Source organism: Myotis nattereri (genome assembly GCF_964212035.1).
Source record: "Myotis nattereri genome assembly, chromosome: 9".
Taxonomy (NCBI): Eukaryota; Metazoa; Chordata; class Mammalia; order Chiroptera; family Vespertilionidae; genus Myotis; species Myotis nattereri.
In genome coordinates, this window is record NC_138084.1 from 14,708,244 (window position 1) to 14,734,448 (window position 26,205).

Here is a 26,205-nt window from a genome sequence, read left to right on the forward strand (position 1 = left end):
CCTCCAGCGCCCTCTACTGATGAAACTGAACACCAGGCCGGACGGAAAAGGGGACATGTTCCAGGACTGCGAGCAGGTCAGCGAAGAATCAGTAAGAATTGGCGACGCAGCTCACTTTCATCCGTTCTCCACGGCCACCCCTAAGAGAAACAAATCCTGCAAATAGAAATGAGGCCACCCAGGATGCCAGACTGCATCAAGATCATCTTTCTAAGAGTACATACTCACATGGATCTGATTCTAGGATGAGCACCACTTTGCGCAGGACTGCCCTGGCTTTAGCACTTATGAAGCCCTGCATCCTGGAAAAAAAAAACCCCAGTCCCAGATAAACTAGAACAATTGGTCACCCTACATGTGTCCAAAAGGTTTCCAAATGTTCTGTGTATCAGAATCACCTTGGGCACTTGGTAAAAATACAAGCGATTCTGTTAAAGATGCAGTTATTGTAGATGCAAGCGGGCTATGCATTCATTTTTGAGAAGTGTTCTACTCGGAGAGCACTACTTCTAGGGACTCCTCAATCCAGACTTCTTTGTTTCTGTTCCAAAACTATTAACCATCAAAAAGAAAGAGATGACATCCTTTGGAAGATACAGCCAAGGTTCCTGAGCCAGAAGCAGACACTGACAAATTACTAGTTGATGGGGGTGTGGTCTAAAAATTTCCTCTCCTTTCAGCTCCAGGCTAAATTGTTTCTCCTTCAGTGTTACAAGTTATAACAGATAGTGGATGCTGTGAAAATCAGGTACATTGATAGGGTATACTGCACTTCCGGCAGGTAAGCAGCGGGAGGCTTATTCTGAAGACTTACAGTGACTCCGCTTCGGTAGATCTTAAAGGATCACTTGCCCTGGCCGGTGTGGCCCCGTTGGCTGGAGCGTCCTCCCGTGAACCCAAAGGCTATCGGTTGATTCCCAGTCAGGGCTCACGCCTAGGTTTCCGGTTCCATCCCTGGTCTGGACGCACAGGAGGTGGTGCGAGAATCATTCACTGATCGGCTGCCTCCGGCACGCCCCCCACTGGAGATGGAGCCCGCAACCCCGGCATGTTCCCTAACCGGAACCCAACCTGGTTCACAGATCGAGGCTCAAGCACCGCGCAAGGCGGGCTGGGCAAAATTCAAATCCTCTTGCTTAGCACCTGTCCCCCAACTCCCTCGCCTTTCCTCTAGCTGGGCGGGAAAAGGGGCTTGGACGCCTCCAACAGGCGGAGCTGGGGGGTGGTCTCCAGAGGGGCCTTGGCCTCGGAAACACGTCCTCATTCCCACCTTCGCCACATCCGGGCACCTCGCGGGGATCCCGCTAACCCTCCAACCCCGTGTTCCCCTCCAACCCGGCCCTCCCTTCGGCACCTTCACATACGCGGCCCTCCCGGAGCCAGGAACGCGGAGCAGCCCGGACGCCGGGTGCTGGCGCCGGAAGCGGCGGCGGCGCGTGACGTAAGAGGAAGTGCCTGACCCACGGCCTGTGATTGGGAGTTGCTGAGGTCGGTGCTGCACTCTTAAGGTTCCCCGGGCTGCCGGCGGCGGAGCAGTTCCGGGCTGAGCGTTGCTTCCAGGCGGAGTGCGCCCGGCTCCGCCGGCAGGTGCGGCCTGTGGGTTCCCGGGCTGGTGGGGCGGGGACCGCCTCTGAGGCCCTTTCCTCGGCGGCCTCCGGGACCTCGCCGAGCCTCCTGGAAGAGAAGCGTCTGTTAGAGAAAGTTGCTAACCCTTGTTGAGAGGGCCGGGCGTTCACCCTCCAAGACGTTTAATCTGCATCTTAGTCGTGAGGGAGAGATTGGCGTCCTGTTCACAGAGGAGGAAACAGGCCCCCAAAGGTGAAATCATTTGCCCCAGGTTGTGCAGCTGCGAAGTGGCAGCTCCGGATTCAGAGCGAGTCGTGGCCGACGCCGCAGCTCTTCGCCCCGCTGCGGGGTCCGCCGGCTTGACCTGGGGTGGGAGTCCCGGGGTGGGCGTGGGGGTGGGGTGAGGTAACAGTTTCTGCAGCATCACAAATTCGCTAGATCTGCGAGGGGCCCCGGAATCTGTATTTTCAGCATCGGTCCCCTGACACGTAATAGCAGATTGCTGCCCCGAGAGCCGAGCAAGAACTGTAGCTAATTGTCGTGTTAAGCTTTTAAGGCCTCAGTTGAGAGAAAATGTCAAATGAGAGCTTCCTCTACCCGTCTTGTGGGACTGGAGAGTTGGTATTTTGGGGCAAATGACAGCCTCTATCATCTCCCCACGTATTAAATGAGAAGAATTACATATTTGTTACCTGGGGAATTTGTTAAACATTCGGATTTCTGGGCGCCCAGCCCAGCTGTCCTGAATCAGAAGGTGTATATGGGGGTGGGGGTGGGGGGGGGGGGTCCTGGTAATCCGTAGGCTAAACAGGCTATGAAATGAGCTTGTTACCTTCGAGAACCTGCGGTGAGAAGCTTTTTAGATAGGCTCATAAAGAAATAGATCATAGTTTCAAAACACGCCCAAGCCTCCCTGGTGTTGGTAGGTCTGCATGCTCCTGTATGTGCTGTGAACTAAAACTTTATTGGTGAAAATGCCAAAGTAATATGACATTACTGGCCATTATGAGGTGGAGTCTTCAATTAGCTGGAGACTGGAACAATACAATTTGAATAGTAATACATCTGCTATTGACTTCTTGAGTGACGTTAGTGAGGCACTTACCCTTGTGGTCCTCCTACATGTCTCCTACAAGGCTTATTACACTTGTATCCATCCTGCATCAAATCTTCTAACAGGTCACTGTTTTTTTTTTTAAATTTTTTTAATGTTTTTTTTTAGAGAGACAGGAAGGGAGAAAGAGAAAGGGAAACATCGATGCGAGAGAGAAACATCAATCAGTTGCCACCCATATGTGCCCTGACTGGGGATTGAACTTGCAACCTAGGTATGTGCCCGACTGAGAATCAAACCTGCATCCTTTTGGTGGAGGGGATGACGCTCCAGCCACCTGAGACATCTGGCCAGGGCAAGGCCGTGGATGTTTGTAACGACCTTCGAGGGAAGTCTGATGCAACCAGTGTTATAGGATATGGAAATGTGTTCGGAAACTGAGTCTTAGCCTATTTCTCAGTTTCCAGGTAAGGTGGAGTATTAGTTTCCTTAACTTCTGCTCTGGGGACTGATAAGAGTAATGTCGTTTATAATCCTAGTTTTAGAATTTCTTGATGTGCACTTGTGAATGAAGGGAAGGCACTATAATAAGATTGCAAGAGGTAATCTTATTATAAGATTAAGTCGCTATAAAAGGTAGACCTTGGCACCAGCAGCCCTAAGTGATTTAGGAGGCTCTTTGATTGAGATGTTGTGATGCCAGAAGTTGGTTTTATATAGAGGCTCTGATTGCTGCTGAGCAATCTCTTCTGCCTGAAAGGACTGTAGTTAACCCTTTAGCAGTGTAAGTTCTCACAGCCCCTATTAAAAGCATGTGTGTGTGTGTTTTTTAAACAGGTAACCATTGTGCGGTTCATATCAGCAATGAAATCTTCTGAAAGCTAAGAGCAGAAGCCTTTTTGGTCAACATGGAGGACAAGAGACGGCGAGCCCGCGTGCAGGGAGCCTGGGCCAGCTCAGCCAAGAGCCAGGCCGTTGCTCAGCCAGGCAAGAACCAGTGGGGACCCTTGCGTGTGAACGTGGACAGCTGTCATCCTCTTTTCTTTATATCCCTCTGGCTTATAATGGACTCCCATTTCGATGTTAAAGAATTATTTGAAATGTAGCTGGTATTTTCTCTGAATTTGTTGACGGTGAGCTAAGGGTTGATCTTTAGTGTTTCTACCGTTTAGTCACTACACTCAGACCTTTCAGTGCGTGTGTTGAGGTCTTCAGTAGATGTTACTAATTACTTTGTAGATGTCACGGAGGTCACCTCTAAGTGGATTTCATTGGTCCTTGCTTAGTAGGAGGTGATGAGAGCAGACTTTTCTCTCTCTTGCTTCAGCTACCACTCCTAAGAGCCATCTCCACCAGAGCCCTGGTCAGACCTGGATGAACAAGGAGCATCATTTGTCAGACAAACAGTTTGTATTCAAAGAACCCCAGCAGGTAAATTCCTGTTTCTCCTTCAACAGTAACAGATTGTTTATAAGTTATATTCATGTGGTAGACACTCAAATAAGTAGTGACTGAATAAATTCACTAATAAAAGGAGAGTTAAAGGACTATAATAATGAAATGGAGAATATCAACTTCTTATTATGTCTGAGAATTCTTTGTCGTCTTCCCCCAAATTATGGGACGTATAAGTCCCTTTTTTTTGACACGTAGGCTATACATGATTAGAGGTTAGAGGTTGCATCATGGCTAGAGCCTTCTTTGATTATCTAAGTTCTAACAGTCCTAAAACCATGCTGTCTTCGGTGCTCATGCAGCAAATGTCTCTGGAATTGGATTGAAATTTCAGCAACTACAATGCTTGATAGTTTAGCTTTTTTTCCATAGGAAAAATGTATGAAACAGTGAAGATTGACTGTTTTTAATAATAAGGGAGAAAGCTAAATATCAGGCATCATGCTGTAGCAGTGATTTTCAACCTTTTATATCTGATGGCACATGTAAACTAATTACTAAAATTCTTTAGCACACCAAAAAGTATAACTTTTGCCAATCTGACATTTAGAAAGGTATAATTTTGATTGGTTTACCAAAAAGAAAGTTTTCATCCATCCTTTTTTCTCCAATGTGACTTTTTAAAGAATCAGTTGCCTATACTTGTATATAGGAGTTCTGGTACCAAGAATTAACCAATCAGACTCAACCTGATTATGCGACATAACCAATAAGATGCAACCCTGTTATATGACCTATATATTTATGGTTCAGACAGGGCATTCACACTGGACAGCTGTTGTTGTGTTGGCTGTTGTCATTTTCTTATTTGACAATCTAAGACAAAAGAGGTCAGTGCCCCTGACTAAAGAGTCAGGTATTGCGTGTTTTAAAAATTCTGTGGCACATCGATTGAAAATTGCGGTGTTCTAGTAATGATTTTATAAATGATTAAAACCCCTTACTTTATAGAATATCTTCTGTTTTAAAAAATCTCCTAGAAAGGTTTTCCTAATGCTGGCTATTAGGAAAATGGATTAATTCCAATCGCATCGCCTTTTTTTTTTTAAAAAAAATATATTTTATTGATTTTTTACAGAGAGGACAGGAGAGGTATAGAGAGTTAGAAACATCGATCAGCTGCCTCCTACATACCCCCTACTGGGGATGTGCCCACAACCAAGGTACATGCCCTTGACCGGAATCGAACCTGAGACCTTTCAGTCTGCAGGCAGATGCTCTATCCACTGAGCCAAACCGGTTAGGGTGATTGCATTGCCTTTTAACGCTCACTAGTAACTACGAAGAGCAGAAACAAGGGTTTCTGGTGGGTTAGTAAGAGTTTGGAATAAAAAAAGGATAGTTTTGAACCTGATTTATTTTGACTAGAATGAAAGGATATGGTAATCCTGCTAGTTCAGCCTCGCTGAAGGTGAGGAGCCATGCCACAGTAAGATCTGCCTGTTTCCTTGCAGGTGGTGCGCACAGCCCTAGAGCCGCGAGTGATTGAGTAAGTAATTTGCTGCCTTCCTCTAGCTCAGCGGTTCTCAACCTGTGGGTCGCGACCCCTTTGGGGGTCGAACAACCCTTTCACAAGAGTTGCCTAAGACCATCCTTCATATCAGATATTTACATTATGATTCATAACAGTAGCAACATTATAGTTATGAAGTAGCAACGAAAATAATTTTATGGTTGGGTCACAATATGAGGAACTGTATTTAAAGGGCCAGAAGATTGAGAACCACTGCTCTAACTATTGCCGCACTGAAATGGAGAGCCTAGGATTGTTCCCTCACCCTGGTTTTTCCGTCTGGAAGAGATAACAGCTCAGTTAGTGTCTTAATTTTAGGCTGGGATATTCCTATCTCAGATGTCTTTAAGCTGGGTCTTTTGAGAAGCCTTTCTGGATTTACTGATGGTGTGGAAAATGCAACCAGATAGTCTACGTTAAATTCTGACTGGTGTAGATTTCCTGACCCTCCTTCACTAATATGACTGCAGACAGTGAGCTAAAATATCTCCTAGGTTAAGACGGGGTGTGGGGGAGTATTTTCCCTGAGTCATTGAAACATGGCTCTTGGAGAAGCCTTTAAGTACCATTTTACTAGCAATGCTTATGAAAGCTGCTAGAAATCTAGATGACCCTACAGTCTATTTCTTAAAACCACATAATTGTTTCAGAGCAAGTAAATGATAGTAAACATTCCATTCCTCTTATATTAATGTGTCTAAAATGTTCTTTTAAAAAATTGTTAAAGATGCTTTGACTCCTCTTTTCCTGCTTTTCAATTTCCATCTGATGTACTTAAATTGTCAGTCAAAGGATCCTTTTATTTTAGCAGTTTAGCATTATGCTTATGTTATTGCTCATGAGCAGTCTGTTAAGCTGTTTGGCTGTTAAAGGTTGACTTATATATCTTAGAAATATTTTAAACTAACACAAATGTCATCACCCTTTCTGAAAGGGTATGTTTTTGTGGGCTTGACACTAGTTAGCTATGTAACTAGTCCTTAGGTAAGTTATTGTCATCTCTCTAGGCTTTAGTCTCCTTGTCTGTAATATTAAGTGTTTTGACTACTTAATCTCGTAAGGCCCAGTCTAGTAGCTCTGACAGTCTTTGATTGTTTTACAAATGCCAGTGTGATATTGTCTCCATTGGTGATAAAGAGAATAAATAAAACCATGAAACCTGTTACAAAATGGGCAATTGTGAGTTTGGAAGTCAGGAGCAAAGTGACAGAACTGCTTGCTATTTAACCCTAGGGCTTGTTAATTTTGGTTATCTAAAGTTCGCTGTGCTGGATTTTTTTAATAGCCAGAAGTGTGGCTCACATTTAAAGTGAGCCAGCTTCTAAATGTGGCCCAAAATATATCACATAGCAACAGTGTAGTCACCTCTGGGAATTCACACACAACGCGTTTAGAAATGTGATCAATACTGTATATGTAACAATAGTTCTGCTACATTTTGGTTCAGAGGAACTCACACATCTACCTAAGAACCTGCTCAGAGATTGTGAACTACTCACTCGCATGGCAGAGGGGTGTGTGAAAACTGTCCCTTTACATTATGCTCAGTAATGTACCTTTCCGAGAAGGATCTGACACAGTTATCTGGATAGAGGCACCTATCCAGTCGGGAACACTTCTCTTACGTGGACCTCGCCACCCTGCACATATGCAGCAGTTTTGTACTGTTGTAAACTTGATTAAATTCAATTAGCTTTTATTGCTCAACTACTATGTGCTAGGTGCTGGGAAACAGAGTAATAACCCATTTCTTGCCTCTCAGTAGCCCACAGTCTAGTAAATGAAATGCACATGTGACCAGGTACATGGTAATCCTGTGTATCATGAAACAGTAGATTTGTATGTAAGGTCTTACAGTAGCACAGAGGACGAGATGTTAACATTTGGGTGGATTAAAGGTCAGGAAGGTGATGCTGAGCTGAAACGTGGTGGTGTAGTCAGGAGAGTCCAGGCAATAAAGTTGGTCGAGCTATCAAGAGGTGGAGTCAGGTCACAGGGACGTTAAATGCAATGCTGACAAGTGGATGGGAGCCTTGAAGGACTTTAATCAGAGGAGGAACCTCATTAGACATGTATCTGAAAGCAACAGATGCACACAGCCCTTGCTACCTGTTAGATGCGTCTCTTTTCCAGAGTTTCCAAAGGAGCACTCTATTTGGCACTATTTCGGCCTAAATTATGGGTGAATAGAAAGGGGTAGGATCAGAGTTTATGTTATTACACCCTTCATCTCGTGGTCTGATCTTGCCGGATCTGTTCCCAATGCCATTATCTCAGTGGTAGAAGAAGGTGAAGCTGTTCTTGCCCTCATTGTTAAATGACTTTGGTGAGCCAGGACTTTGAGAATCCGAAGGACAGCCCTTCCACTGGGTGGAGGGTATTGTTTTGTTTGATACTAACAAGTCTGTCTTCTTTGTTTCTTTGTTTCTTTGTTTCTTTAGCAAAGAGGGTGTATATGAAATTAGCCAGTCACCCACAGGCATATCTCGGTAAGTGACATTAATCAATGCATAAGTGTACTAATTGTCACTATAAAATAATGAGGCATTTAAAGCAAAATATATCAGACCTTACATATCTAAATTAATTGCTTAGAAGTCTCTGTAATTACTCAGTGGCACTGCCATTGTTATAACACTTTCTGGAACCTCCCTTTTAAAGCAAGTTTAACAGTCACACAAGGAAACCAGTTGCATTATTTTGGTCACATCTCATTGTTAACCAGGTATGGCTTAAGGTGAGCTTTGGCTCTTTCAAAATATCAAATGCATCTTCAAAGAGTAAAAAAGTTCAAGAAAATGTCCCAAGGGCTTTCAGAATACTCCTTAAGAAGGATCTCCAAAATGATTTGAACTGACTTAGCAGTGTTGAAATAAGTGTATGTACGTGAGAGAAAGAACCATCATTTGGATATTTTAATTTCAATGTAATCATAAGTTATTGTTTCCCCTACAATTGGCATAGTATCAGAAGAATACCAGTTGTTAAAATGACACAGGGCCAGGCTTGCTTTACTTTTCAGCAACCCTCTGAGGTGGATATGAACTTCACGTTACAGGTTACAAAAACCAAGGTTCAGAGATTAAATAACTTGCCCAAGGTTTCACAGCTAAGCAGTGCTGGAGCAAGATTTGAGCCATGTCTATAAGAGCCCTTATGAATCCTTTTATCCTTTATGCTGCTTTTATTTGTCTTAACACAAGTTTATTTTACATCTGAGCATCGTGACCTGGGTGATGTTGGGCTCTGCTTGCTATGGGAGGTGTGGTGAGATGATGTCATCTCCCCATGAAAGGAGGCATCATCCAGCTTAGTTCACTCTGCTGACAGAGTCTGCAACCCGTCTTTTTTGTGTTGTTTACTTACTGATGGTTCTTTCTGCTTCAAGGGTGCGTTTGTATCCTGGCTTTGTTGACTTAAGAGAAGCCGACTGGGTATTGGAGCAGCTTTGTCGGGACGTTCCCTGGAAACAGAGAACAGGCATCAGAGAGGGTGAGCGGATCTCTGAGATCGCAGCTGTTGCCGCCTGCCTCACTTTCTGGAGTGTTTTCCAGCACCGTTGCCTCTTTTCTCCACAGCTATCTTAAACAGAGATTCGAAGCCTACCAGGCCTCAAGGACGCGTAGAAATTAGCCAGTCAGAGAGAGGGGACAGAGGAGTAACAGTGGTACTCAGAACATGGCAGGAGAATGGGGTGGGCGGGAGTTCAAGGAACCAGAGCGTTTGGGCTGGCCGAACTGTGGCTGACACACTCACCTCCCTTTGCGTTTGTTCACTACCTTTATTACATCACATGGTGCAGTGTCCCTCTTTCTTCATAGAAACTTCCAGGGCTTTCTATTTTTTTCTGATTCTACTCGGCATACGTTTTTTCACAATCCTCCTTACCGGCGTTTTAGTCTCTTGTTTCACTGGAAGAGTCCCGTATCCTGTAGCTTCAGCTGTTCTCTCCTGAGCTTGTCAAGATGACCTGCCTTGGAGCCTGCTCTGTGGTCAACCACAAGCTACTAAAGCACCTGTAGTACCAGAGTGGGCCACTGAGGGGCATCTGTGCTCTCATACAATTTCTTTCTGGCAAATCAAGTGAATTTAAATTTTCTGTAAAAAAAAGGCGAAGTATACTGGCTTCATTTGACTCAAGCATCAGAACAACTCATCTCTTTCTCCTCACTCCCAGCAGTTTCTATAGCAGGGCTTTTGGTGACAGACTTGCCTTTGATTACAGACTTGTTATTCAAAGTAATTGTTAATTTTAAGCAAAATACAGTAATTTTCTAGTCCTGAGTTTTCAGATCTGTGAAATGGAGCTAATAATAATAATACCTACCTTATAAGGTTGTTGTGATAATTAAATGAGATAATGCATGGTAAGTACTTACCAGAATGGCTGGTACATAGTAAGCCTTCAATGAATGTTAGCTGCTTTTACTATTATTGTTCTTACTGTTGTAGTAGTTGATACCAATTGCAGGGGGAAATAAATCTATGAATAACTCCCTTTCTAAATAAATTGGACATAAAAAAAACTTGTAAAACCAGCTGCATGCTGTGTAGTTGGTCGGAGTACATTTTTCTTTGTTCAGAATCAAAGGGGCTTGTATGGTGATGGCACATAGGTAAATGGTTTGTCTTGTTTCTTTTAAAAAATACATATTTTTATTGATTTGAGAGAGAGAGGAAGGGAGAGGGAGAAAGAAACAGCAATTGGTTGCCTCCTAGAGGCACCCATACTGGGGACTGAATCCACAACCTGGGCTTGTGCCCTGACTGGAAATTGAACTGGTGACTTTTTTGGTGCACAGGACAATGCTCAACCAACTGAGCCACCCCAGCCAGGGCCTGTCCTGTTTTTTTTTGTAGGGATTTTGGTGCCACAAATTCCTACCTACAAGGCTTCAGACTCTGGGTTCTGCTTTTTAGATCCTCCTTATCTCTTGTTGACTTCTTCATTCTTATTTGTGTCTGACACAACTAAGTCACACCTTCTCACCTCATAGTTTGCTCAGATTGTTTCTGCCAACACCTCTTCTCATCTTGAAATCGCATGTTCTCTATGAAGGTGGAGCCTGGGTCAGAGCCCATCCTTGCTCTGCCTTTGTATTTCTCATAGCTTTTTGCACATTGTGGTTAGCACTCAGTAGGTACACCTTAAATAGCATTAAACCATTTCAAAGGCCCTGTATTTTCTTTCTCAGATGTAACTTACCAGCAACCAAGACTCACAGCATGGTATGGAGAACTTCCTTACACTTACTCCAGAATCACTATGGAACCAAATCCTCACGTATGTTGGAACATTGCTGTTGTATTTCTTTACATAACTGTAGAGTACTAGAAAAGATCAATAAAACACCTTACAGAGCTGCATGATGGTTCCTAGTTCAAAAACCCTCTGGGTTCAAACACTGAGTCTGTGTGTGCACCGTCATTGGTGAGAAAATGTGGAACTGAAGTAAAATGGGATCAGACTCCTGGATTTCAGGAAAATGAACCACTTCTTCTCCTGTCTCCCCGTTCCCCAAGCCTATCTGGCTGCAGCCCTCTGTGCATACCCTGGGACACATTTGCTGTGAGCCCAGAGTCCTTATGGCTGGCCAACGAGGTCAGAACATCTCTTCATTTTTCAGGCTGTGTTGTCATTTGTGGAAAACATTGGTGTTTTTCTTGTTGACTTTGGATTTCTTCTTAGACCTCAACTTATTGCTTTGGCTTGTTTCTAAAAATTTCCATGACAGACAAAGAGATGCTAGTATATAAATTAAGCTTGTCCAGAGGATGGAGTTGAGATCCAAGAAACAGCTCCTTGTTTAGTCCCTGGAATCTTGCCTTTGGTAGATAATGTTATGCTTTATGGAAAGAGACTTTGAAGAAAGTGGAGTTTGCTTACGGCATTGGGATAAACAGAAATGTGACATGACACACTTCAGAGCTTCCCATAATTTATAATTATAAACTATCCCTGTGCTAAAATGTTCGTGGGTAAAACATTGGTGTGGGGTCGTGGCTTTTTACGTAAGGAGAGAGCTCTGCGCTTTGTTTCTGGGCTGCATCTAGAATGTGATCCAGGGAGGTGTTGAGACCTTATATCTGAGGTTGGTTTGGAAACAAGAGAATGGAACTAGGCCAACCCAACATAGACTGCTGCATGTTCCTGTCCGAATTAATGTACCTTTTTGTCAGCAGTCACAGCAGAGAAGCTGAGGATTCAGCAGGCTGTGGAGGAGAAGCTCCTCATTTATTCCAGTTAATCCTTTAGAACAGGATTCCTCAACCTTAGTATTACTGCTTTGGGGCTGGTTAATTCTTCGTTGTTGGGGCTGTGCTGGGCATTGTAGGATGTTTAGCAGTTAATCTGACTTCTGCTCACTGAATGCCAGAAGCACTGTCACCACGCCATGACAACCAAAAATGACTCCAGACTTGCCCAAACATCTGCTGAGGGGCAAAACTGCCCCTGGTTGAGAACCACTGCTTTAGAATAAACATAAGGCACATAAGATCTGCTGAATAGAGTAGTCTTTTATGCTTGGAGGACATTTTGACAACTCTTGAAGGTATTTCTTTTAATGACAATCCTTTTATTATAATGTAAGTAATAAGTATGTATTATTGAAAATTTAGAAACTGCAGATAAACATGAAGAATACCAAAATTTTGGGTAATTCTTCCACCTGATGTTTTAGTTCCAGTCTCTTTATTTCATTTTAGGCAAATATATGAAAAGAATACAATAAATTATGTATACTTCATTTCTTTCTTATAATTTAAATTTTGTTTTTTAGTTACAGTTTACATTCAGTATTACTTATTTTGTATTATTTTCAGCTACACAGCATTGTGGTCAGATAGTCATGTACTTTATAAGGTTATACCCCAATATTTCAAGTACCCACCTGGCACCATATATAGTTACTACAACACTGTTTGACTATATACCCTAAGTTGTACCTTGCATCCCTGAGACTGTTTTGTGACTACAAATTTATAGTTCTTAATCCCTTCACCTTTTTTACTCAGTCCTCTAACCCCTGTCCCTCTGGCAACCATCCATCAGTCTTTTCCCTGTATCTGTGAGTCTGTTTCTATTTTTATTGTTTAGTTTGTTCTTTAGATTCCACATGTAAGTGGAATCATATGGTATTTGACTTTTTCTGACTGACTTATTTCACTCAGCATAATACCCTCTAGGTCCATTCATTCTATTGCAAATGGTAAGATTTTATTCTTTTTTTTAAAATTGATTTTAGAGAGAGAGACAGAGAAACATCGATTTGTTGTTCCACTCATTTATGCATTCATTGTTGCTTTAAAAAAATGCTTTTATTGATTTCAGAGAGAGGAAAGGAGAGAGAGAGAAACACAGATATAAGAGATAAACATCCATTGGTTGCTTCCTATACGCACCCCTACTGGGGATCAAACCCAAAACCTAGGTGTGTGTCCCAACCAGGAATCAAACCCATAACCTTTTTTTTTTAATTGATTAAGGTATTACATATGTGTCCTTATCAAACCCATAACCTTTTGGTGTATGAGACAGTGCTCCAACCAACTGAACCACTAGACCAGGGCATTTCTCATATTTTTTAAGGGGGATTCACTAATGTGTATATATGTGTGTATTGGGGATACTTGTTTGATTTTAAAATAATTATCTCAAGCTTAATATCGTGTAACACAGGAGCAGATTCAATCATAGGTTATTAAACTTCTTTTAGTCTTTGCTCAAACTAAATCTCATATGAACCCAACATATGGAAGTAGCAGAGTGCCTTAGCTGCCTGGAGTCCCACCACTTTGCCTCTCCTTTCCCCTGTGGTAATCCCAGGGGCACCTCTGAGGTACCTAAGACTGTACAAAACACTGTTTGGAATCCACTGAATGGGTCCTTTCACTTCTGCGATTCATATTTTCTCAGACTCTTTTCCTCAAATGTCTTTTAAGGATAGCATGGCTTCACTGCACAGTGAGATGACGCTGAATTTTAATTTAGACATTCAGCTCTGAGGGATCTGTATATAGAGTATTGGGTGGAGAGTCTAAATTAATCCTCTAGTTCATTATCCCCCTTTTTCTCCTTTTCTCCTTACTTCACCACCAAAAATAACCAAGAAAAAATACATAGCCACTTAGAAACATAATGCAAACCTGGTGTTATTACAGTGCTCAGTCCTGAAGCAAGTCAGGGAAGTGCTAATTGGTATCTCAGTCGCATGGCAGAAAAGCTATCTTCCTTCATTACATTCTGGTTTTTCTTGTTGAGTATAATTCTAGCATCTGATCTTTATCTCCATGAAGTTAAGCTTAAAGCTATAAAATAAATAGGAAATATGGCTTGCTAACATTGTTATGGAATTTCACTTTGAAAATTATTCTCTTGAATATAGGGTAATTTAATAAGATTTCTGTTTTATTTATCTAAGTTTTGTTCTTATCGCTGTTTATCTTTAAAAATCCTCTGTTAGAATGCAATGCTAACATTCATAACAAGGATTCCCAGCTTTTGCTATGGTTTCCCTATCACAGCAAAGCTGAATGATTCCCCCATATGCTTCTCTGGCAGTTTTACCTGACAGTAGCCATGGGATATACATAATAATAATAATAATAATAATATAACATTATTATTATGCTTTCCTTTGCTGAACATTCATTCCTTCGTTACCAAAACTCAAACATGGACTTTGAAGGGTTTCTGTAACGTATCAGTTCTTACAGTACAATCTATGGACCCTGGAGGAGGGCCACGAAATCCTCTTTGGAAATCCACAAGGTCTAACTATTTTTATAGTAATACTAAGACTGGGTGACATTTTTACTATGTTGAATTTGCACTGAAGGTGAATAAAAAAAGTAATGGTGGATATAACTTAGTTTGAACCAGGCATTGTCATCAAACTGTACTAATAACCATTGTATTCACATTTGTGCACTTCCAGTTTTTAAAAAAAATGCTGGTTTCCTTTAAGAACATCCCTGGATGAAGCAGTAAACATTAGTTTTATGAAATCTCAATCTTTTTAATAGTTTGAGGAAATGGAAAGTATGTGCAAAGCATCCTGATACAGGCCCAGGATGGTGGTTATCAAGAAAAAACAAGTGTGTGATTATTGTGTAAGCCATAAGCTGAACTGGCTACTTTTTTATGGACCATTTTTTCTTTGAAATATCAACTAGCAGACAAACTATAGTTATTCACACTTGAGTATTTGGCAGACATATTTCAAAAAATGAATGAAGTGTCACTTCAGGAAAAACAACAGGATTTATTACTAATGATAAAGGTTGCATTTTCAAGCAAAAATTAGCATTTTGGAAAAACTCATAACCACCACCTTGAGCCTGACCTCTTCTTATTACTTTGCCTTTTCTGATGAGATCCATGGTAAAGTTAATGGATGTGATTTTTTTGATATTATATAATGAAATGTGTCAACAGTTAGAAGATCTGTGTAACTCAGTGAACCAGTATTTCCTAGATGTTACAGAAGTATACAGGATTAAAAGATCCATTCGAAATGCAGCATGGACCAATGATTTAAATATAACAATATGAAAAGTTTGTTCATACAGTTTCAGATTCCACATTGCAACTAACCTTTAGAAATCAGGGCTTGTTGAATTTTGGTGTGATATCAAAGACTATCTGTAATTATTTGAAAAGGCTATAAAAGACTATTTTCTGACCCCATATCTGTGTGAAGGCAATTTTCTTCATGTACTTCAGCAAAAACAACATACTGTAACAGATTGAATACAGAAGCAGATCTGACAGTCAGCTGGCTTCAGTTAAGCCAGACATTAAAGAGACTTGCAAAGTAGTTCTGCTCTTCTCCCCCATTGTTTTATTAGAAAATATAGTTATTTTTCATAAAACATTATTTTGTTAACATGTAATGAGTTTGCTATTTTTTCTTATTTAAAAAAATATTTTATTGATTTTTTTACAGAGAGGAAGGGAGAGAGATAGAGAGTTAGAAACATCGATGAGAGAGAAACATTGATCAGCTGCCTCCTGCACACCTCCTACTGGGGATGTGCCCACAACCAAGGTACATGCCCTTGACCGGAATCAAACCTGGGACCCTTCAGTCCGCAGGCCAACGCTCTATCCACTGAGCCAAACCGGTTACGGCTATAGTGTCTTTAACAGAGTTTGCTATTTTTTAAATGAATTAACCAATAGCTAAAAAAAATTTTCAGCTGTAATTTTTAACATGGCAAATCTCATAGCCGTAACCCATATAAACAGAAGGTCTATGGGGTCCTCAGTAGGTTTTGATAGTGCGACCACTGTCCTAAAAGAAGTTCTGTAAAGCATTGCGTTTTCTTGGAGGAAGACATAGGATTTTAACATAAGAATCAATACAAGCTATGCTGCTTATAGCTACAAAGTACAACCTAAGGTCAGGGGTCATAGCTTCCTGTAGTGTAGATTGTGATTTCTAAAGTATAAACTACATAATGAACTTGGTGCTCAGCAGGCAGGGCTGTGGATCTGCTTAAATCTTCTCTAGTTCACAGACTATACACTTATCAAGGCTATGTCATAATTTCATCCTGTAGAAAAGAGTATTTTCCCCCATTAGGTTGAGTTTCTAGAAAACTAGCCACTCTGGAAATATTAAATATTTTTTAAAGCAATTCTGCCATTCACAATAAAATAGGAATAGGATGGACAGAGGGCCACCCAGCAAGAAAGTTGTTTCGCTCCTCACACTTCAGTCTGTGTTTGCTATCTACCTGGCAGCCCATCAACTGTGGTGCAAACCAGACTCACTGCTCCACTTCCCACCTTATTGACAACCAAAGTGACTGCCTTGAATGGACAGTTCTTCTTTCCAAGGGTCATGTATTTAACATGGAAAGGATGAGATGGGTAGATAGGCCTGGTCCTCATAGAGTTGTTATACTAAGTTTAGTACCTTAATAAAATTGCAGAGGTTAACTTGCTTCAAAATAGAAATAACGGATGGGAATTAAACTACTCTTCCCGCCTTCTATTTCATTCCAAGTGGTTTGCTTATTCCATGCTCCTGTGTATAAAATGCGACTGATTTTGCATTTTCTTTCTGTTTTTCCATGTGGCTCTCTGCTCCTTTCCTTGGCCTGGTGACTGCAGTGGCACCCTGTGCTACGCACACTTAAGAACCAAATTGAGGAGAACACGGGCCACACCTTCAACTCCTTGCTCTGCAACCTTTACCGCAATGAGAAGGACAGTGTGGACTGGCACAGCGATGATGAACCCTCACTAGGGAGGTGCCCGGTCATTGCCTCTCTCAGTTTCGGTGCCACGCGCACTTTTGAGATGAGAAAGAAGCCGCCGCCAGTGAGTGCTCTTTTTTGTTTTTTAACTTTTATGTTCTTCCTGCCTCCAGTTATTCTGTGAAAAAAAGAGTGCTCCTGTTTTCAGATTTAGAGGATAGAAGTGTGTGATTTGCTGGTGAAACATTTTGAACTGATTGCTTACCCCATGGTTAACTTTTGACTTCTGAAGTGCCCATTCGCTCATTTACTTTTCTACCCGCCACTGCCTGCCATGTGCCAGGTGCTGGTAAAGTCCCTTTAGTTGTCTGCCAGTAGCAAAGGGATCTGCACTGTAACTATGGGAACTAATTTGATAAAAATACACATCTAATAAGTAAGAAAATTTGTCCTTGGTGGAAAGGACAGGCACAGCCCCTGTCCTCCTGGAGACGGGATAGACAGATATTACTAATTACCCACATAATTACAATGATGGTGAATGCTGTAAAGGAGGACTTATAAAGAGATGGCCCAAGCTAGAGGGGGTGAGAAGGGAAAGGAAGGAGTGTTCTTCATGGCACTGTTGCCTCTTCCCTGTGAGGAAGCATCACGTGCATCCGCATTGCCTCCTTAGCCTTCTCCCGTAATATGGATGCACCTGCCATTCCTTCAGAGAGGAAGTTCAAGCCAGATATTGGTGGTGGTGGTGGTCTGTCCAAGTTCAGATAGAAAAGCAGTGACTAAACTGACTATTCAGTAATTTCATTTTTCCATCCCAGCTCTTGTATTATATAACGTAGAGTAATACAAGGCTGTTAATTTTTTTTTTTTTTTAAGTATAGAAGCTTAGGACTAGGGTAGATAGAAAGATAGTAGAAACTCTGAGAAAAAAACAAATCTCTACCAAATTATCTTATTTCCAGAGTTTGTGTCTTTTTCTAAGCAAGGTTCCCGATCATTCCTTTTACAACATTGAACCAGACCCAGGCAGTGTGGAAGGGCCTGGAAGGCTGTCCTGAATATGACTTGATCCAGACCTCATAGTTACTGTTAATCAAGCAGTGCTTGTGTCTGTCCTTCATCAGACATCTTCTCTGAGAATGCAGTTAATGGACTGGACTGTTTCCTGACATGTGTTTGGGTTTCCCAGCACAGTATTTTGAAGCATAAGGTGTTATTTTACATTTATGCCATTAAGTACCTTTTGTATGTATAATTCCCATTGATTTAGGTTTTCTTTACTTTGTTTACACAGAAACCGATCGATGTTAGCAGGGGATTGTCAGTTGCCATTGCGTTAGTTATTGGGTGAACCTGCTCCCTGAGCACTTTGAGTAGCCTTCACACTCTCATTGGCAGTCGGCCTTCTCTTGCACCAGGGAACACCATTCGAGAAGCAGAGTGCCCGGCCTTTGCCGTATTCCTTTTATGTCTGCTTATGCTTCTCTACAGCGGCTTCCACTCAGCTACATCCCAGGTGCACACATGTGAAGAATCCATCCTGCCCTTAGTAAGACTCCTGTTACATGAGTGGCAGAGAAACACCACGTCTCATTTGTTAATTCAGACCCTCTTCTCAGGCCAGTCATGTGGAACACCAGCCATGTGCTGAGTGTGGTCCTGGGCGCAGGGCTGTCGCTACGAAAAAGATGAAGTGATCCTCCCCCTTGGAGGTCATGATCCAGCACACACTCGTGCTGTGCCTTCCCCCCGGGTCATCCCTCCTTCCTTCCAATTGGCAAAAAGCTGTAATGTGTCCAACATAACCTTCACTGTAATCCTAGTGTCTGGTTCTTCACAGTTATTTTCTTTGTTCCCAACTATCTACGTATTCAGTGACTGTTTCTTTACACCCGTACGTTTACCATCATCCTCTTTTAAAAACGTTTTTGCCTCTTTATAGATTGAAGTTTTAGAGTTCCCAAAGCATTACTTCTGGATAATTAGTTTTACTGTATAAGCAGTCTCCAGCTACTATTAAGCATTAATAATGTTCTTGTGCCCAGAATATCCCCATTCCTTTTCGCCTCCAGGAAGCTGAAGGTCTTCATTTACTGATAGAAAACATTCATGGTGTTCAAGAGCTGTTTCTTGGTAACATACTTCAGTTATGTTATAGGTTAATGCGGGGGTGGGGAATGTAACTGTCACAGAGCACTGTTTCTCAGGGCAACCACTTGGAACAACACCTGTTAAAGAGAGAGGCTGCTCACACTGAAGCCCTCTCTCCTCAAGGCATTTGGAGTCTATCTGATGAACATGGGGGAAAGTATAGGCCATGAAACACTATGCGGTGAAGGCCCTTTAGTTGTTTGCCAGTAGCAAGGGAATCTGCACTGTAACGATGGTAGCTGAGTTGATAAAAATACAGATCTAATAAGTAAGAAAATTTGCCTGAGATCTTGAAATAATGTTGGCAAAGGAAACAGATTTGGGAAGAAATTTAAGTGTGTCAGTACCTCAGGTTATTGACTCTAATAAGTTTGGCTTCCTCCTACATAGTCTTAGCTATGATTGAACTTGATGCAATTGTATATTCCTTCAGTTCTGGCTTTTGTTTAAGATGGGGAAGTTAAATGTTAATATATTTAAATTATGATCATGCATAAGTGTATACTGTTTATAAATGAATTTCCCCCCCCCTCCCCCAACCTATAGGTCCCATTCTTGGGTAAAGAGGACCCACGTTTAAACTTTTTCAAAAACTCCTGCCAGTTTCTTTAACAAATAAAAATCTAGGGCTCCGCAAATCCAGCAAAACTAGAAGTGCAAAAGCCTTTCTTTAGTTGACAGCCTGCAATGCATCTAGAGCACATTGTCTTCATCCTATTAAAATGATAGCTTTCTGAAGGATCGAAAGGAAATGGTTATTGCAAGTCTTTGTCTACTTTCTTTCCACACTCCAGTGATAGTGCTGAGAACGTGACTCATGACTCATACAACCTCAGGTAAAACATAAATTCAAAAGCATAAATTGGGTGAGTCTGCTGTTTGGAATTTGTAGGAGCCTGACTTTCTGTAGCTCTTAGGCACCTGTCTTTGTATGGCACTATAGGTTGTAATTTTCCTGCCTGTCACCAAGACATTCAGAGTGTGCTGGAAGCTGTCAGAGGAATCTCTTTCAAAATCCAGTTTGTTTTAGCCTATCAGAAGGGAAGCTAATAGCTGTTTGACTTGAGTCAGTTTCTCATTTGAAACTGACATAGAAGAATCATGAGATTTCCTGCACTTCATTCAAATATGCAATGTTAAGACAGAGAGGCATCTATTTAAATTATGGAGTACTTTCAAAGAGAAATAGTCTTTCTTTTTTACATTCACACTCCTCCACCCCTGCAGCAGCTGTTTGTTTTGGTCTGACACCTTAAGCAGATCTCTGTAGCTGCTGATCTTCTGAAAGCTGTTCCAGTTCCTCACATTGTAGTCCTAACAATCTCTCCCTGTGCTGAGATGGTAAGGAGATCTTTGTTTCCTAAGCATCAGTGCCCCTCTAATTCATGCAGTTGGCTCAGTCAGTTTCATGCTTGCATCATCCCCGGGATTACACATTTCTCTCCTCCAAGATGCCCATCCTTTTTCACTGTCCTGCCCATTCATTGTGATTGTAGAGTAGGTTATTGTTTCCTTTAGTGATAATAAGGTGCTTGGGGCATAGTAAACTAGCCAGATCTTGCTCTTCCATTCACCCCATCCCTTTTGTTAATTCAGTTAAAGATTGAGTGAATAGCACACTTTATCTATCTACTTACTTGCCAATGTCAGGATATACCGTCTTAAGACAAAAGTAAACTTTACCAAATATACCTCAGTAGACATTGTTTAGAAACCAAGAACCTTTTTTATTCTAGCAAGCTGTTTGTTAAAGCTTTTCTGCACTCCTTGTCCCAAATGCAGTTGTACTTTTCAAACTGCATCGTGTCCCTGTTGTAAAGATTAGTCTGGTCCTTCGCCCAGCTAGCTTTAATTCTATACTGAAAAACAAGCTGGATGGGGAACTACAAAAGCCATTTGGCAGGCTGCTATTTCTCCGTCAGTTACCATGGAAACAGTGATGGCTGAGTTGGGGGTTGTTATTAGGTAATAACAGGAAGTTTGTGATACACTGGAGATTTAGATGCCAAAAGCCTTTTTTTTTTGGTAGCAAATTACTCTTGGATAAGTTCTGTCCATCAGCTGGATCCTGAAAAGGTGAGGGGCTTCTTATCTACTATAAGGTGATTGAGTTGAGGCAAATTAGATATTTCTCTTACCACTCCTCCCTCTAGCACCTTCTGAGGGATGTGAACCCTGTGTGTGTCACCAGGAGAGATGGTTGTAAAACCACTTCTAATGGCAGAGGCTCTGAGAGTGCCCAATGAACTGGAGTTCCCAGTGCCTCCCTTGCTAAGAGCAGAGTATAAAAAGGTCAGTTTGATCATAAATACTGACGTTTTTCCAGGACTTTAGAAGAAATGATGATGTTGGAATCCAAAATAATATAGTGACTAGCTTCAATTTGAAAACTAGATAAACCGTGTGTAGTATTTCATAGAGTAGTAACAACCTCCCCCTTAGCTAGCACCCCCTCATGCTGTTCCAGTTATCCATACTTATTAGTCTGTTCCCTTCTTACAGCATCTGTCCTGAGAAATTATAAGAAATACTTGAAAGAAATCCTTGATTATCATCGTTTTTTTAATACATACCCTAATGAAATTTAGAATATCAAGTTTTGTTTCCTATTTCTGAAATGATGTTGGTAAAAAGCACTCATCTGCCTCATTTATACTTACTCCTTTTTTTTGTAGGTGGATATGGTAATTGGCAGCCACTTGATAGGAGTAATAGAAAGTTTTCCCAGGAAAGGCACTATGAAAGTTGTTGCAGTAATCAGTGAATTTTTTTAAGCTGTTATAAATGCTAGATGTCGTGGTGACTTTGTAGATGTGGGAATTGAAAAAGGAAATGACTAGCAGTGAAGCTGAACTCCAAGATCCCCTGGGCCCATGAAATGGCATTCACTGAAGGAGTAGAGGGAGGCTCGGGGAGGATGAAGGGGCCTGTGCATCAGGCATGGTGATTGAGTTTTTGAGCTTCTATCTCTAGGGTCATTTATAAGGGGTTTGGAGAGTGGGAGGGAGTGAGTGGGTAAATGCATGGGTGCATGTGTAAGCAGGTAGTCCTGGGGGGACTTGAATTATCTTCAGACTTGACATCCTTTGGGAGTTGGAATCATCCTTTGCTTCCTTGGGGCTTTATGTCAGGCTAGAATCCAGGCTCTGGTGGCCACTGGGTATGATTAATTTTTGCAAAGAGCCCTCCACTTTCGTGCTTCCGGTAATAGTGCATTTAGTCTTAGGAGAACAACCAACGAGATTTGTTGTTATTGGGTATGGGGTCTGCTTCCAAACTCAGCTTTTTTAGACCTTTCCCAATGGTAGGGGTTTTCCCTTCTCTTTACTCATAGGAACTAATCCTAAGCCTTGTGGTGATTTCTTATTCACAAGCCACATTTTCATGGTGGATGATTGCATAGCTGAGGCAGGAAGGAGCTTAGTGAATTTGAAGAAGAAGGATGCCCCATGCTGGAGGAAGTGATCAAATGAGAGTAGCGGGTAATGGGATGGGGCGAGTGGGCAGGACCAGGCTACGCAGAGACTCATGAACCTCAGGAAGGAGTAGATTTTATTTTAAGCACATCAAGACGCCATTGAAGTATGTTAAGCAGAAGAGCAACATGCTCTGACTGACAATTTTACAGGGTCTGTTGCTACTGTGAGAGCCTGGACTAGAAAGGAGCAAGAGTAGAAGCCAGTAGACCAGTTAGGAGGTTGTTAGACCTTGAATATGTGTGGGATCGAGGCAGAGAAGGAGGGACACATGGATGAAACTCAAGGTGCAGGGTGTTGAAGAGGGGCATGGGAATAATGGTCTGAAAGTTCGGAGGCCTGCCACTTGTTTCTCAGCTCTACTGGATGGGAGAGACACAGTCACCTTCCACATGAGGAAGTTTCAGGGAATTTGGAGTCTTCTGGTGAGAGCTAGGTTTCAGTTGGGACAAGGAAATGTAGAGGGACTCCTCAGAGCACACAAGGTTGAGAGGATATCGGGGTATTTGCTTATCACCGAATGGGAATTTCAAAAGACACAGTGGAAGGTGCAGGAAGGAGAGGGTGGGGTGTGATTCTGTCTGGTCAGGCTGTGCCAGGAATGGTGTGTGGCTGAATGCCCTGCTGTTGACAGGTGACGAGAAGTTTGCACTTTTGCTGGGGACTGGGATCAGCCGGATGTCAGGAATGGTGGAACATGTTTTCATTAAACCTTAGAGGAAAGAGAGCATTTGTGTTTGGTGCAACAGTCTGAGGTGAAAGCTCTTTGAGATAACAGTTCCTTTAAGGTGCATTTCTTGGAAATATTATATTACCAAGAATGGAATCTTCATCTCACGAACTCCTCTAATTTCAAATGCACATTTGTGTAGCTGAAATAACCGTGACAGTAAGTGTAAAGAAGTTTGCTTCTGCTTAAATTTAGTAACTTCTTGTCCCTGTCCTACCCCAGTACTATATCAACAACAAATCTGAACAGCAAACACTATCAGCAAGTATGTCATACTCAGCTGCCTTTGCCTTTAACCTGTCCAGTCTGGAAGGAAAGACGGGCATCTCCGTACTAGTGTTGTGTGCAGTGCTAAGTTCTGGATGCCTGCGGAGAGAGCCTCTGCAGTGAGTGATTGCCCCGACCTCGCAAGCCCTCTTCCATAAGTGAGTGAGTGTGGCATTGGTGAGGCACAGTTTACGGTGTGCCAGGGTAGAATGATTGAGTGCATGTGCCAGTCCTTGTGCTTACTATTCTCACTTACCTCACCAGAACCCTCCATGCCAGATCAGTGCCAAAAATCAGGATGCCCTAGCTATTTGGCTCAGCAGATGGAGCATTGGCTTGTAGACTCTAGGGTCCCGGGTTTGAGTCTGGTCAGGGGCACATGCCCTGGTTGCGGGCTGGGTCCCCAGTAAGGGGGCGTGCAGGAGGCAGCCAATCAATGATTTTCATCATCAATGTTTCTATCTCTCCCTCTCTCTTCCTTTCTGAAATAAATAAAAATATATATTTTTAAAAAATCAGGAAAGAGTTTGGTAAAAACCCAAAGATTTGTTTTGGCAAGTGAGTTTAAAACCTTTTTGAACAGATAACCTCAGGGACTTCAAATCTATGCTTTTCAGCTAGCCACACTTAAGCAGATCTTATTTCAGAAACAGCTGCTTCTGTTTTGAAATTAATGTATTTCAGATCGATGCTGAGGATGTCATTTACTATTAAAGTGTGGCTTGAGTCAGCAGAACACTGTAGAGATGGCTTTGCAGGGCCCTAGCTCTGTTGTCTTTCCATAATTTTCATAGCTAATATGCTTGTTTTTGTCAGATTTTAAAAATATATTACCACTGTGGACAAGACGTCCAGCTGTGCTCTTGTGTTGGTGCTGTAGAAACAACGCTGCAGTCTAAATATAGCTGCCAGAGTAGATGATCCAGGAAGCAGCCTAGAAGCCAGCGAGGTTCTCAAAGCCAGTCAACACCACAATTTGCAAGGGGTGGGGGGGGGGGGCAAAAAAATGATTTTGGCATAGTCATAAATTGGGAGCCAGGGCAGGTCAAGGGACAGTTGGCCCTCAGCAGGTTAAGCAGCTGTAGCACAAGCTAACATTTAGATTTTGAAGTATTTCAGTCTGCAACAAAAGCCTGGGCCATACTTCTCAAGCAGCTCCGCATATGTCTGATCCTGGATCATAGAGCCAGGGAAGTCCCTATTGTATCTGTTGCCATCTTGAGGAAACACTTTGCTTGACGCTCCAGACATTCACAGTAACATCTTGCTTTTTTTCTTGGTATTGAAGCACACATTCTGCAATAAGTTGTCTATATCTGCAGTTTCCCTTTCCTCACAACCTACCTCACTCTGGAAACACCTGCTGTCTAGATACATCCCCACCACTGTGGTGTATACGACGCCATTGACAGAAAGAGCAAACACATTGCCTCTTCTCCGTCATTATTCTCTTCTTCCTTGTAATGTTGGTCACCAGTATCCATCACCTCTCTGCTGGAAACTCAGCCATCTATTAGCTGCTTTTACTTTCTCCTTTTGGCTTCTGAGATACTATATTACCTTTGTTATTCTCATACTTTTCTCATTGCTACTTCTCTGTCTCCTTTGAGGTATCTTCTTTTGCCTCAACCCCCTAAATTTGGATGTTCAAGATTATCTTTGATTCTGCTATCTTTGTCTACATTATTTTTAGGAGATCATAAACTGGCAATAGATTGCAAACGCCATATGGCCTAGGTCCATTTCTGTCCTATTCATTATTATGTCCCCAGCACTTAGTAATCTGTGTGTGTGTGTGTGTGTGCGTGCGTGCGTGTGTGTGTGTGTGTGTGTGTGTGTGTTCGTTCCTGTGTGTTTTCAACGGCCTTTTCCGTTTGAGTTGATGTACCTGAGATTAAGAATAGGACTCTTGAAGATGAAATAGCGTGTGTGTCCTGAGCTTCCTATCAGGCGCTACTATGTGGAATAGCAAAGGGCCATCAAGAAGCCCAGCAGATGATGGCTTTGCTTAGGAGCTTACCAGTCAGGCAGGAGGACGGAGACATGGGCCTAAAAGGAGGAGTCATGTGATGGGTCCATTGGCAGCACAGCTGGGCAGCTCTTGAGCTGAATCTGGTCCTCAGACTTGTTTTGTTTATACTACCCAGTATTTTTAAAGAAACTGCATTAGTTGCCAAAATTGATAACTCAAGAGCTTTTACATAAAAATTTCACTTATCAGCTTCCCAGATTTGGCAACATGGGGGGACATTGAGCTGGCATTGCAGAGCAGCCATCCTTGTGCAGGCCCCATGCTCCCTGGTTCTCCGTGGTCCCCACTCCCTGCTGTTTTGTGCTCGGCCCACACCCCTTGTTCATGCTACTTGCTGGTGTTTGTGATCTTTACAGTGCAGTCAGGGTGCCACATAATTAGGACAGGACAGGAAACATTGCAGGATTTCAGAAGGAACAGAGGTCACTTTGGAGAGCACAGAATAATGGAAAGTATAGAGGCTTTAGAGCTAGGCAAATATAAGCTTGAGTTCTAGCCCTGCCCACCTCCTGCCTTAGAAACGTACTTTCCCTCCAGCTCCCTTGGCTTAAGAAAAATGGATAATATAACCTCCCTTAGAGGATTGTAGTGAGGATTAGAAATAATGTATTTATAGTATGTTAGCATGCCTGGCACCTGAGCAGCACACACCATGGTTAATCCTGTCCAAAAAGTCCAGCAGGTCCCTCGGTTTAAATACCTGGAAATAGTTATAAAAAGAAGCCTGAGAGAAAAAAACTCAACTCCAAG

The 26,205-nt window shown here is 42.2% G+C and overlaps 1 protein-coding gene across 4 annotated transcripts in view; it reads left to right on the forward strand.

Moving 5' to 3' along the window:
- Positions 1 to 1,462: 1,462 nt before the first annotated feature.
- Positions 1,463 to 26,205, forward strand: part of ALKBH3 (alkB homolog 3, alpha-ketoglutarate dependent dioxygenase) — a 30,476-nt gene continuing 5,733 nt past the window's right edge. Inside the window, exons 1-8 of one of the 4 annotated variants that reach the window (XM_081098848.1) lie at positions 1,463 to 1,587; positions 3,458 to 3,607; positions 3,948 to 4,051; positions 5,530 to 5,564; positions 8,030 to 8,077; positions 8,977 to 9,080; positions 10,784 to 10,872; positions 16,711 to 16,920. In XM_081098848.1, the coding sequence (XP_080954974.1) occupies positions 3,529 to 3,607; positions 3,948 to 4,051; positions 5,530 to 5,564; positions 8,030 to 8,077; positions 8,977 to 9,080; positions 10,784 to 10,872; positions 16,711 to 16,920 (669 nt within the window). In that variant the 5' untranslated portion in view covers positions 1,463 to 1,587; positions 3,458 to 3,528. Of the gene's footprint in view, positions 1,819 to 3,457; positions 3,608 to 3,947; positions 4,052 to 5,529; positions 5,565 to 8,029; positions 8,078 to 8,976; positions 9,081 to 10,783; positions 10,873 to 16,710; positions 16,921 to 26,205 lie in introns of all 4 variants that reach the window. The other 3 variants (XM_081098847.1, XM_081098850.1, XM_081098849.1) reach the window with 3 other exon arrangements.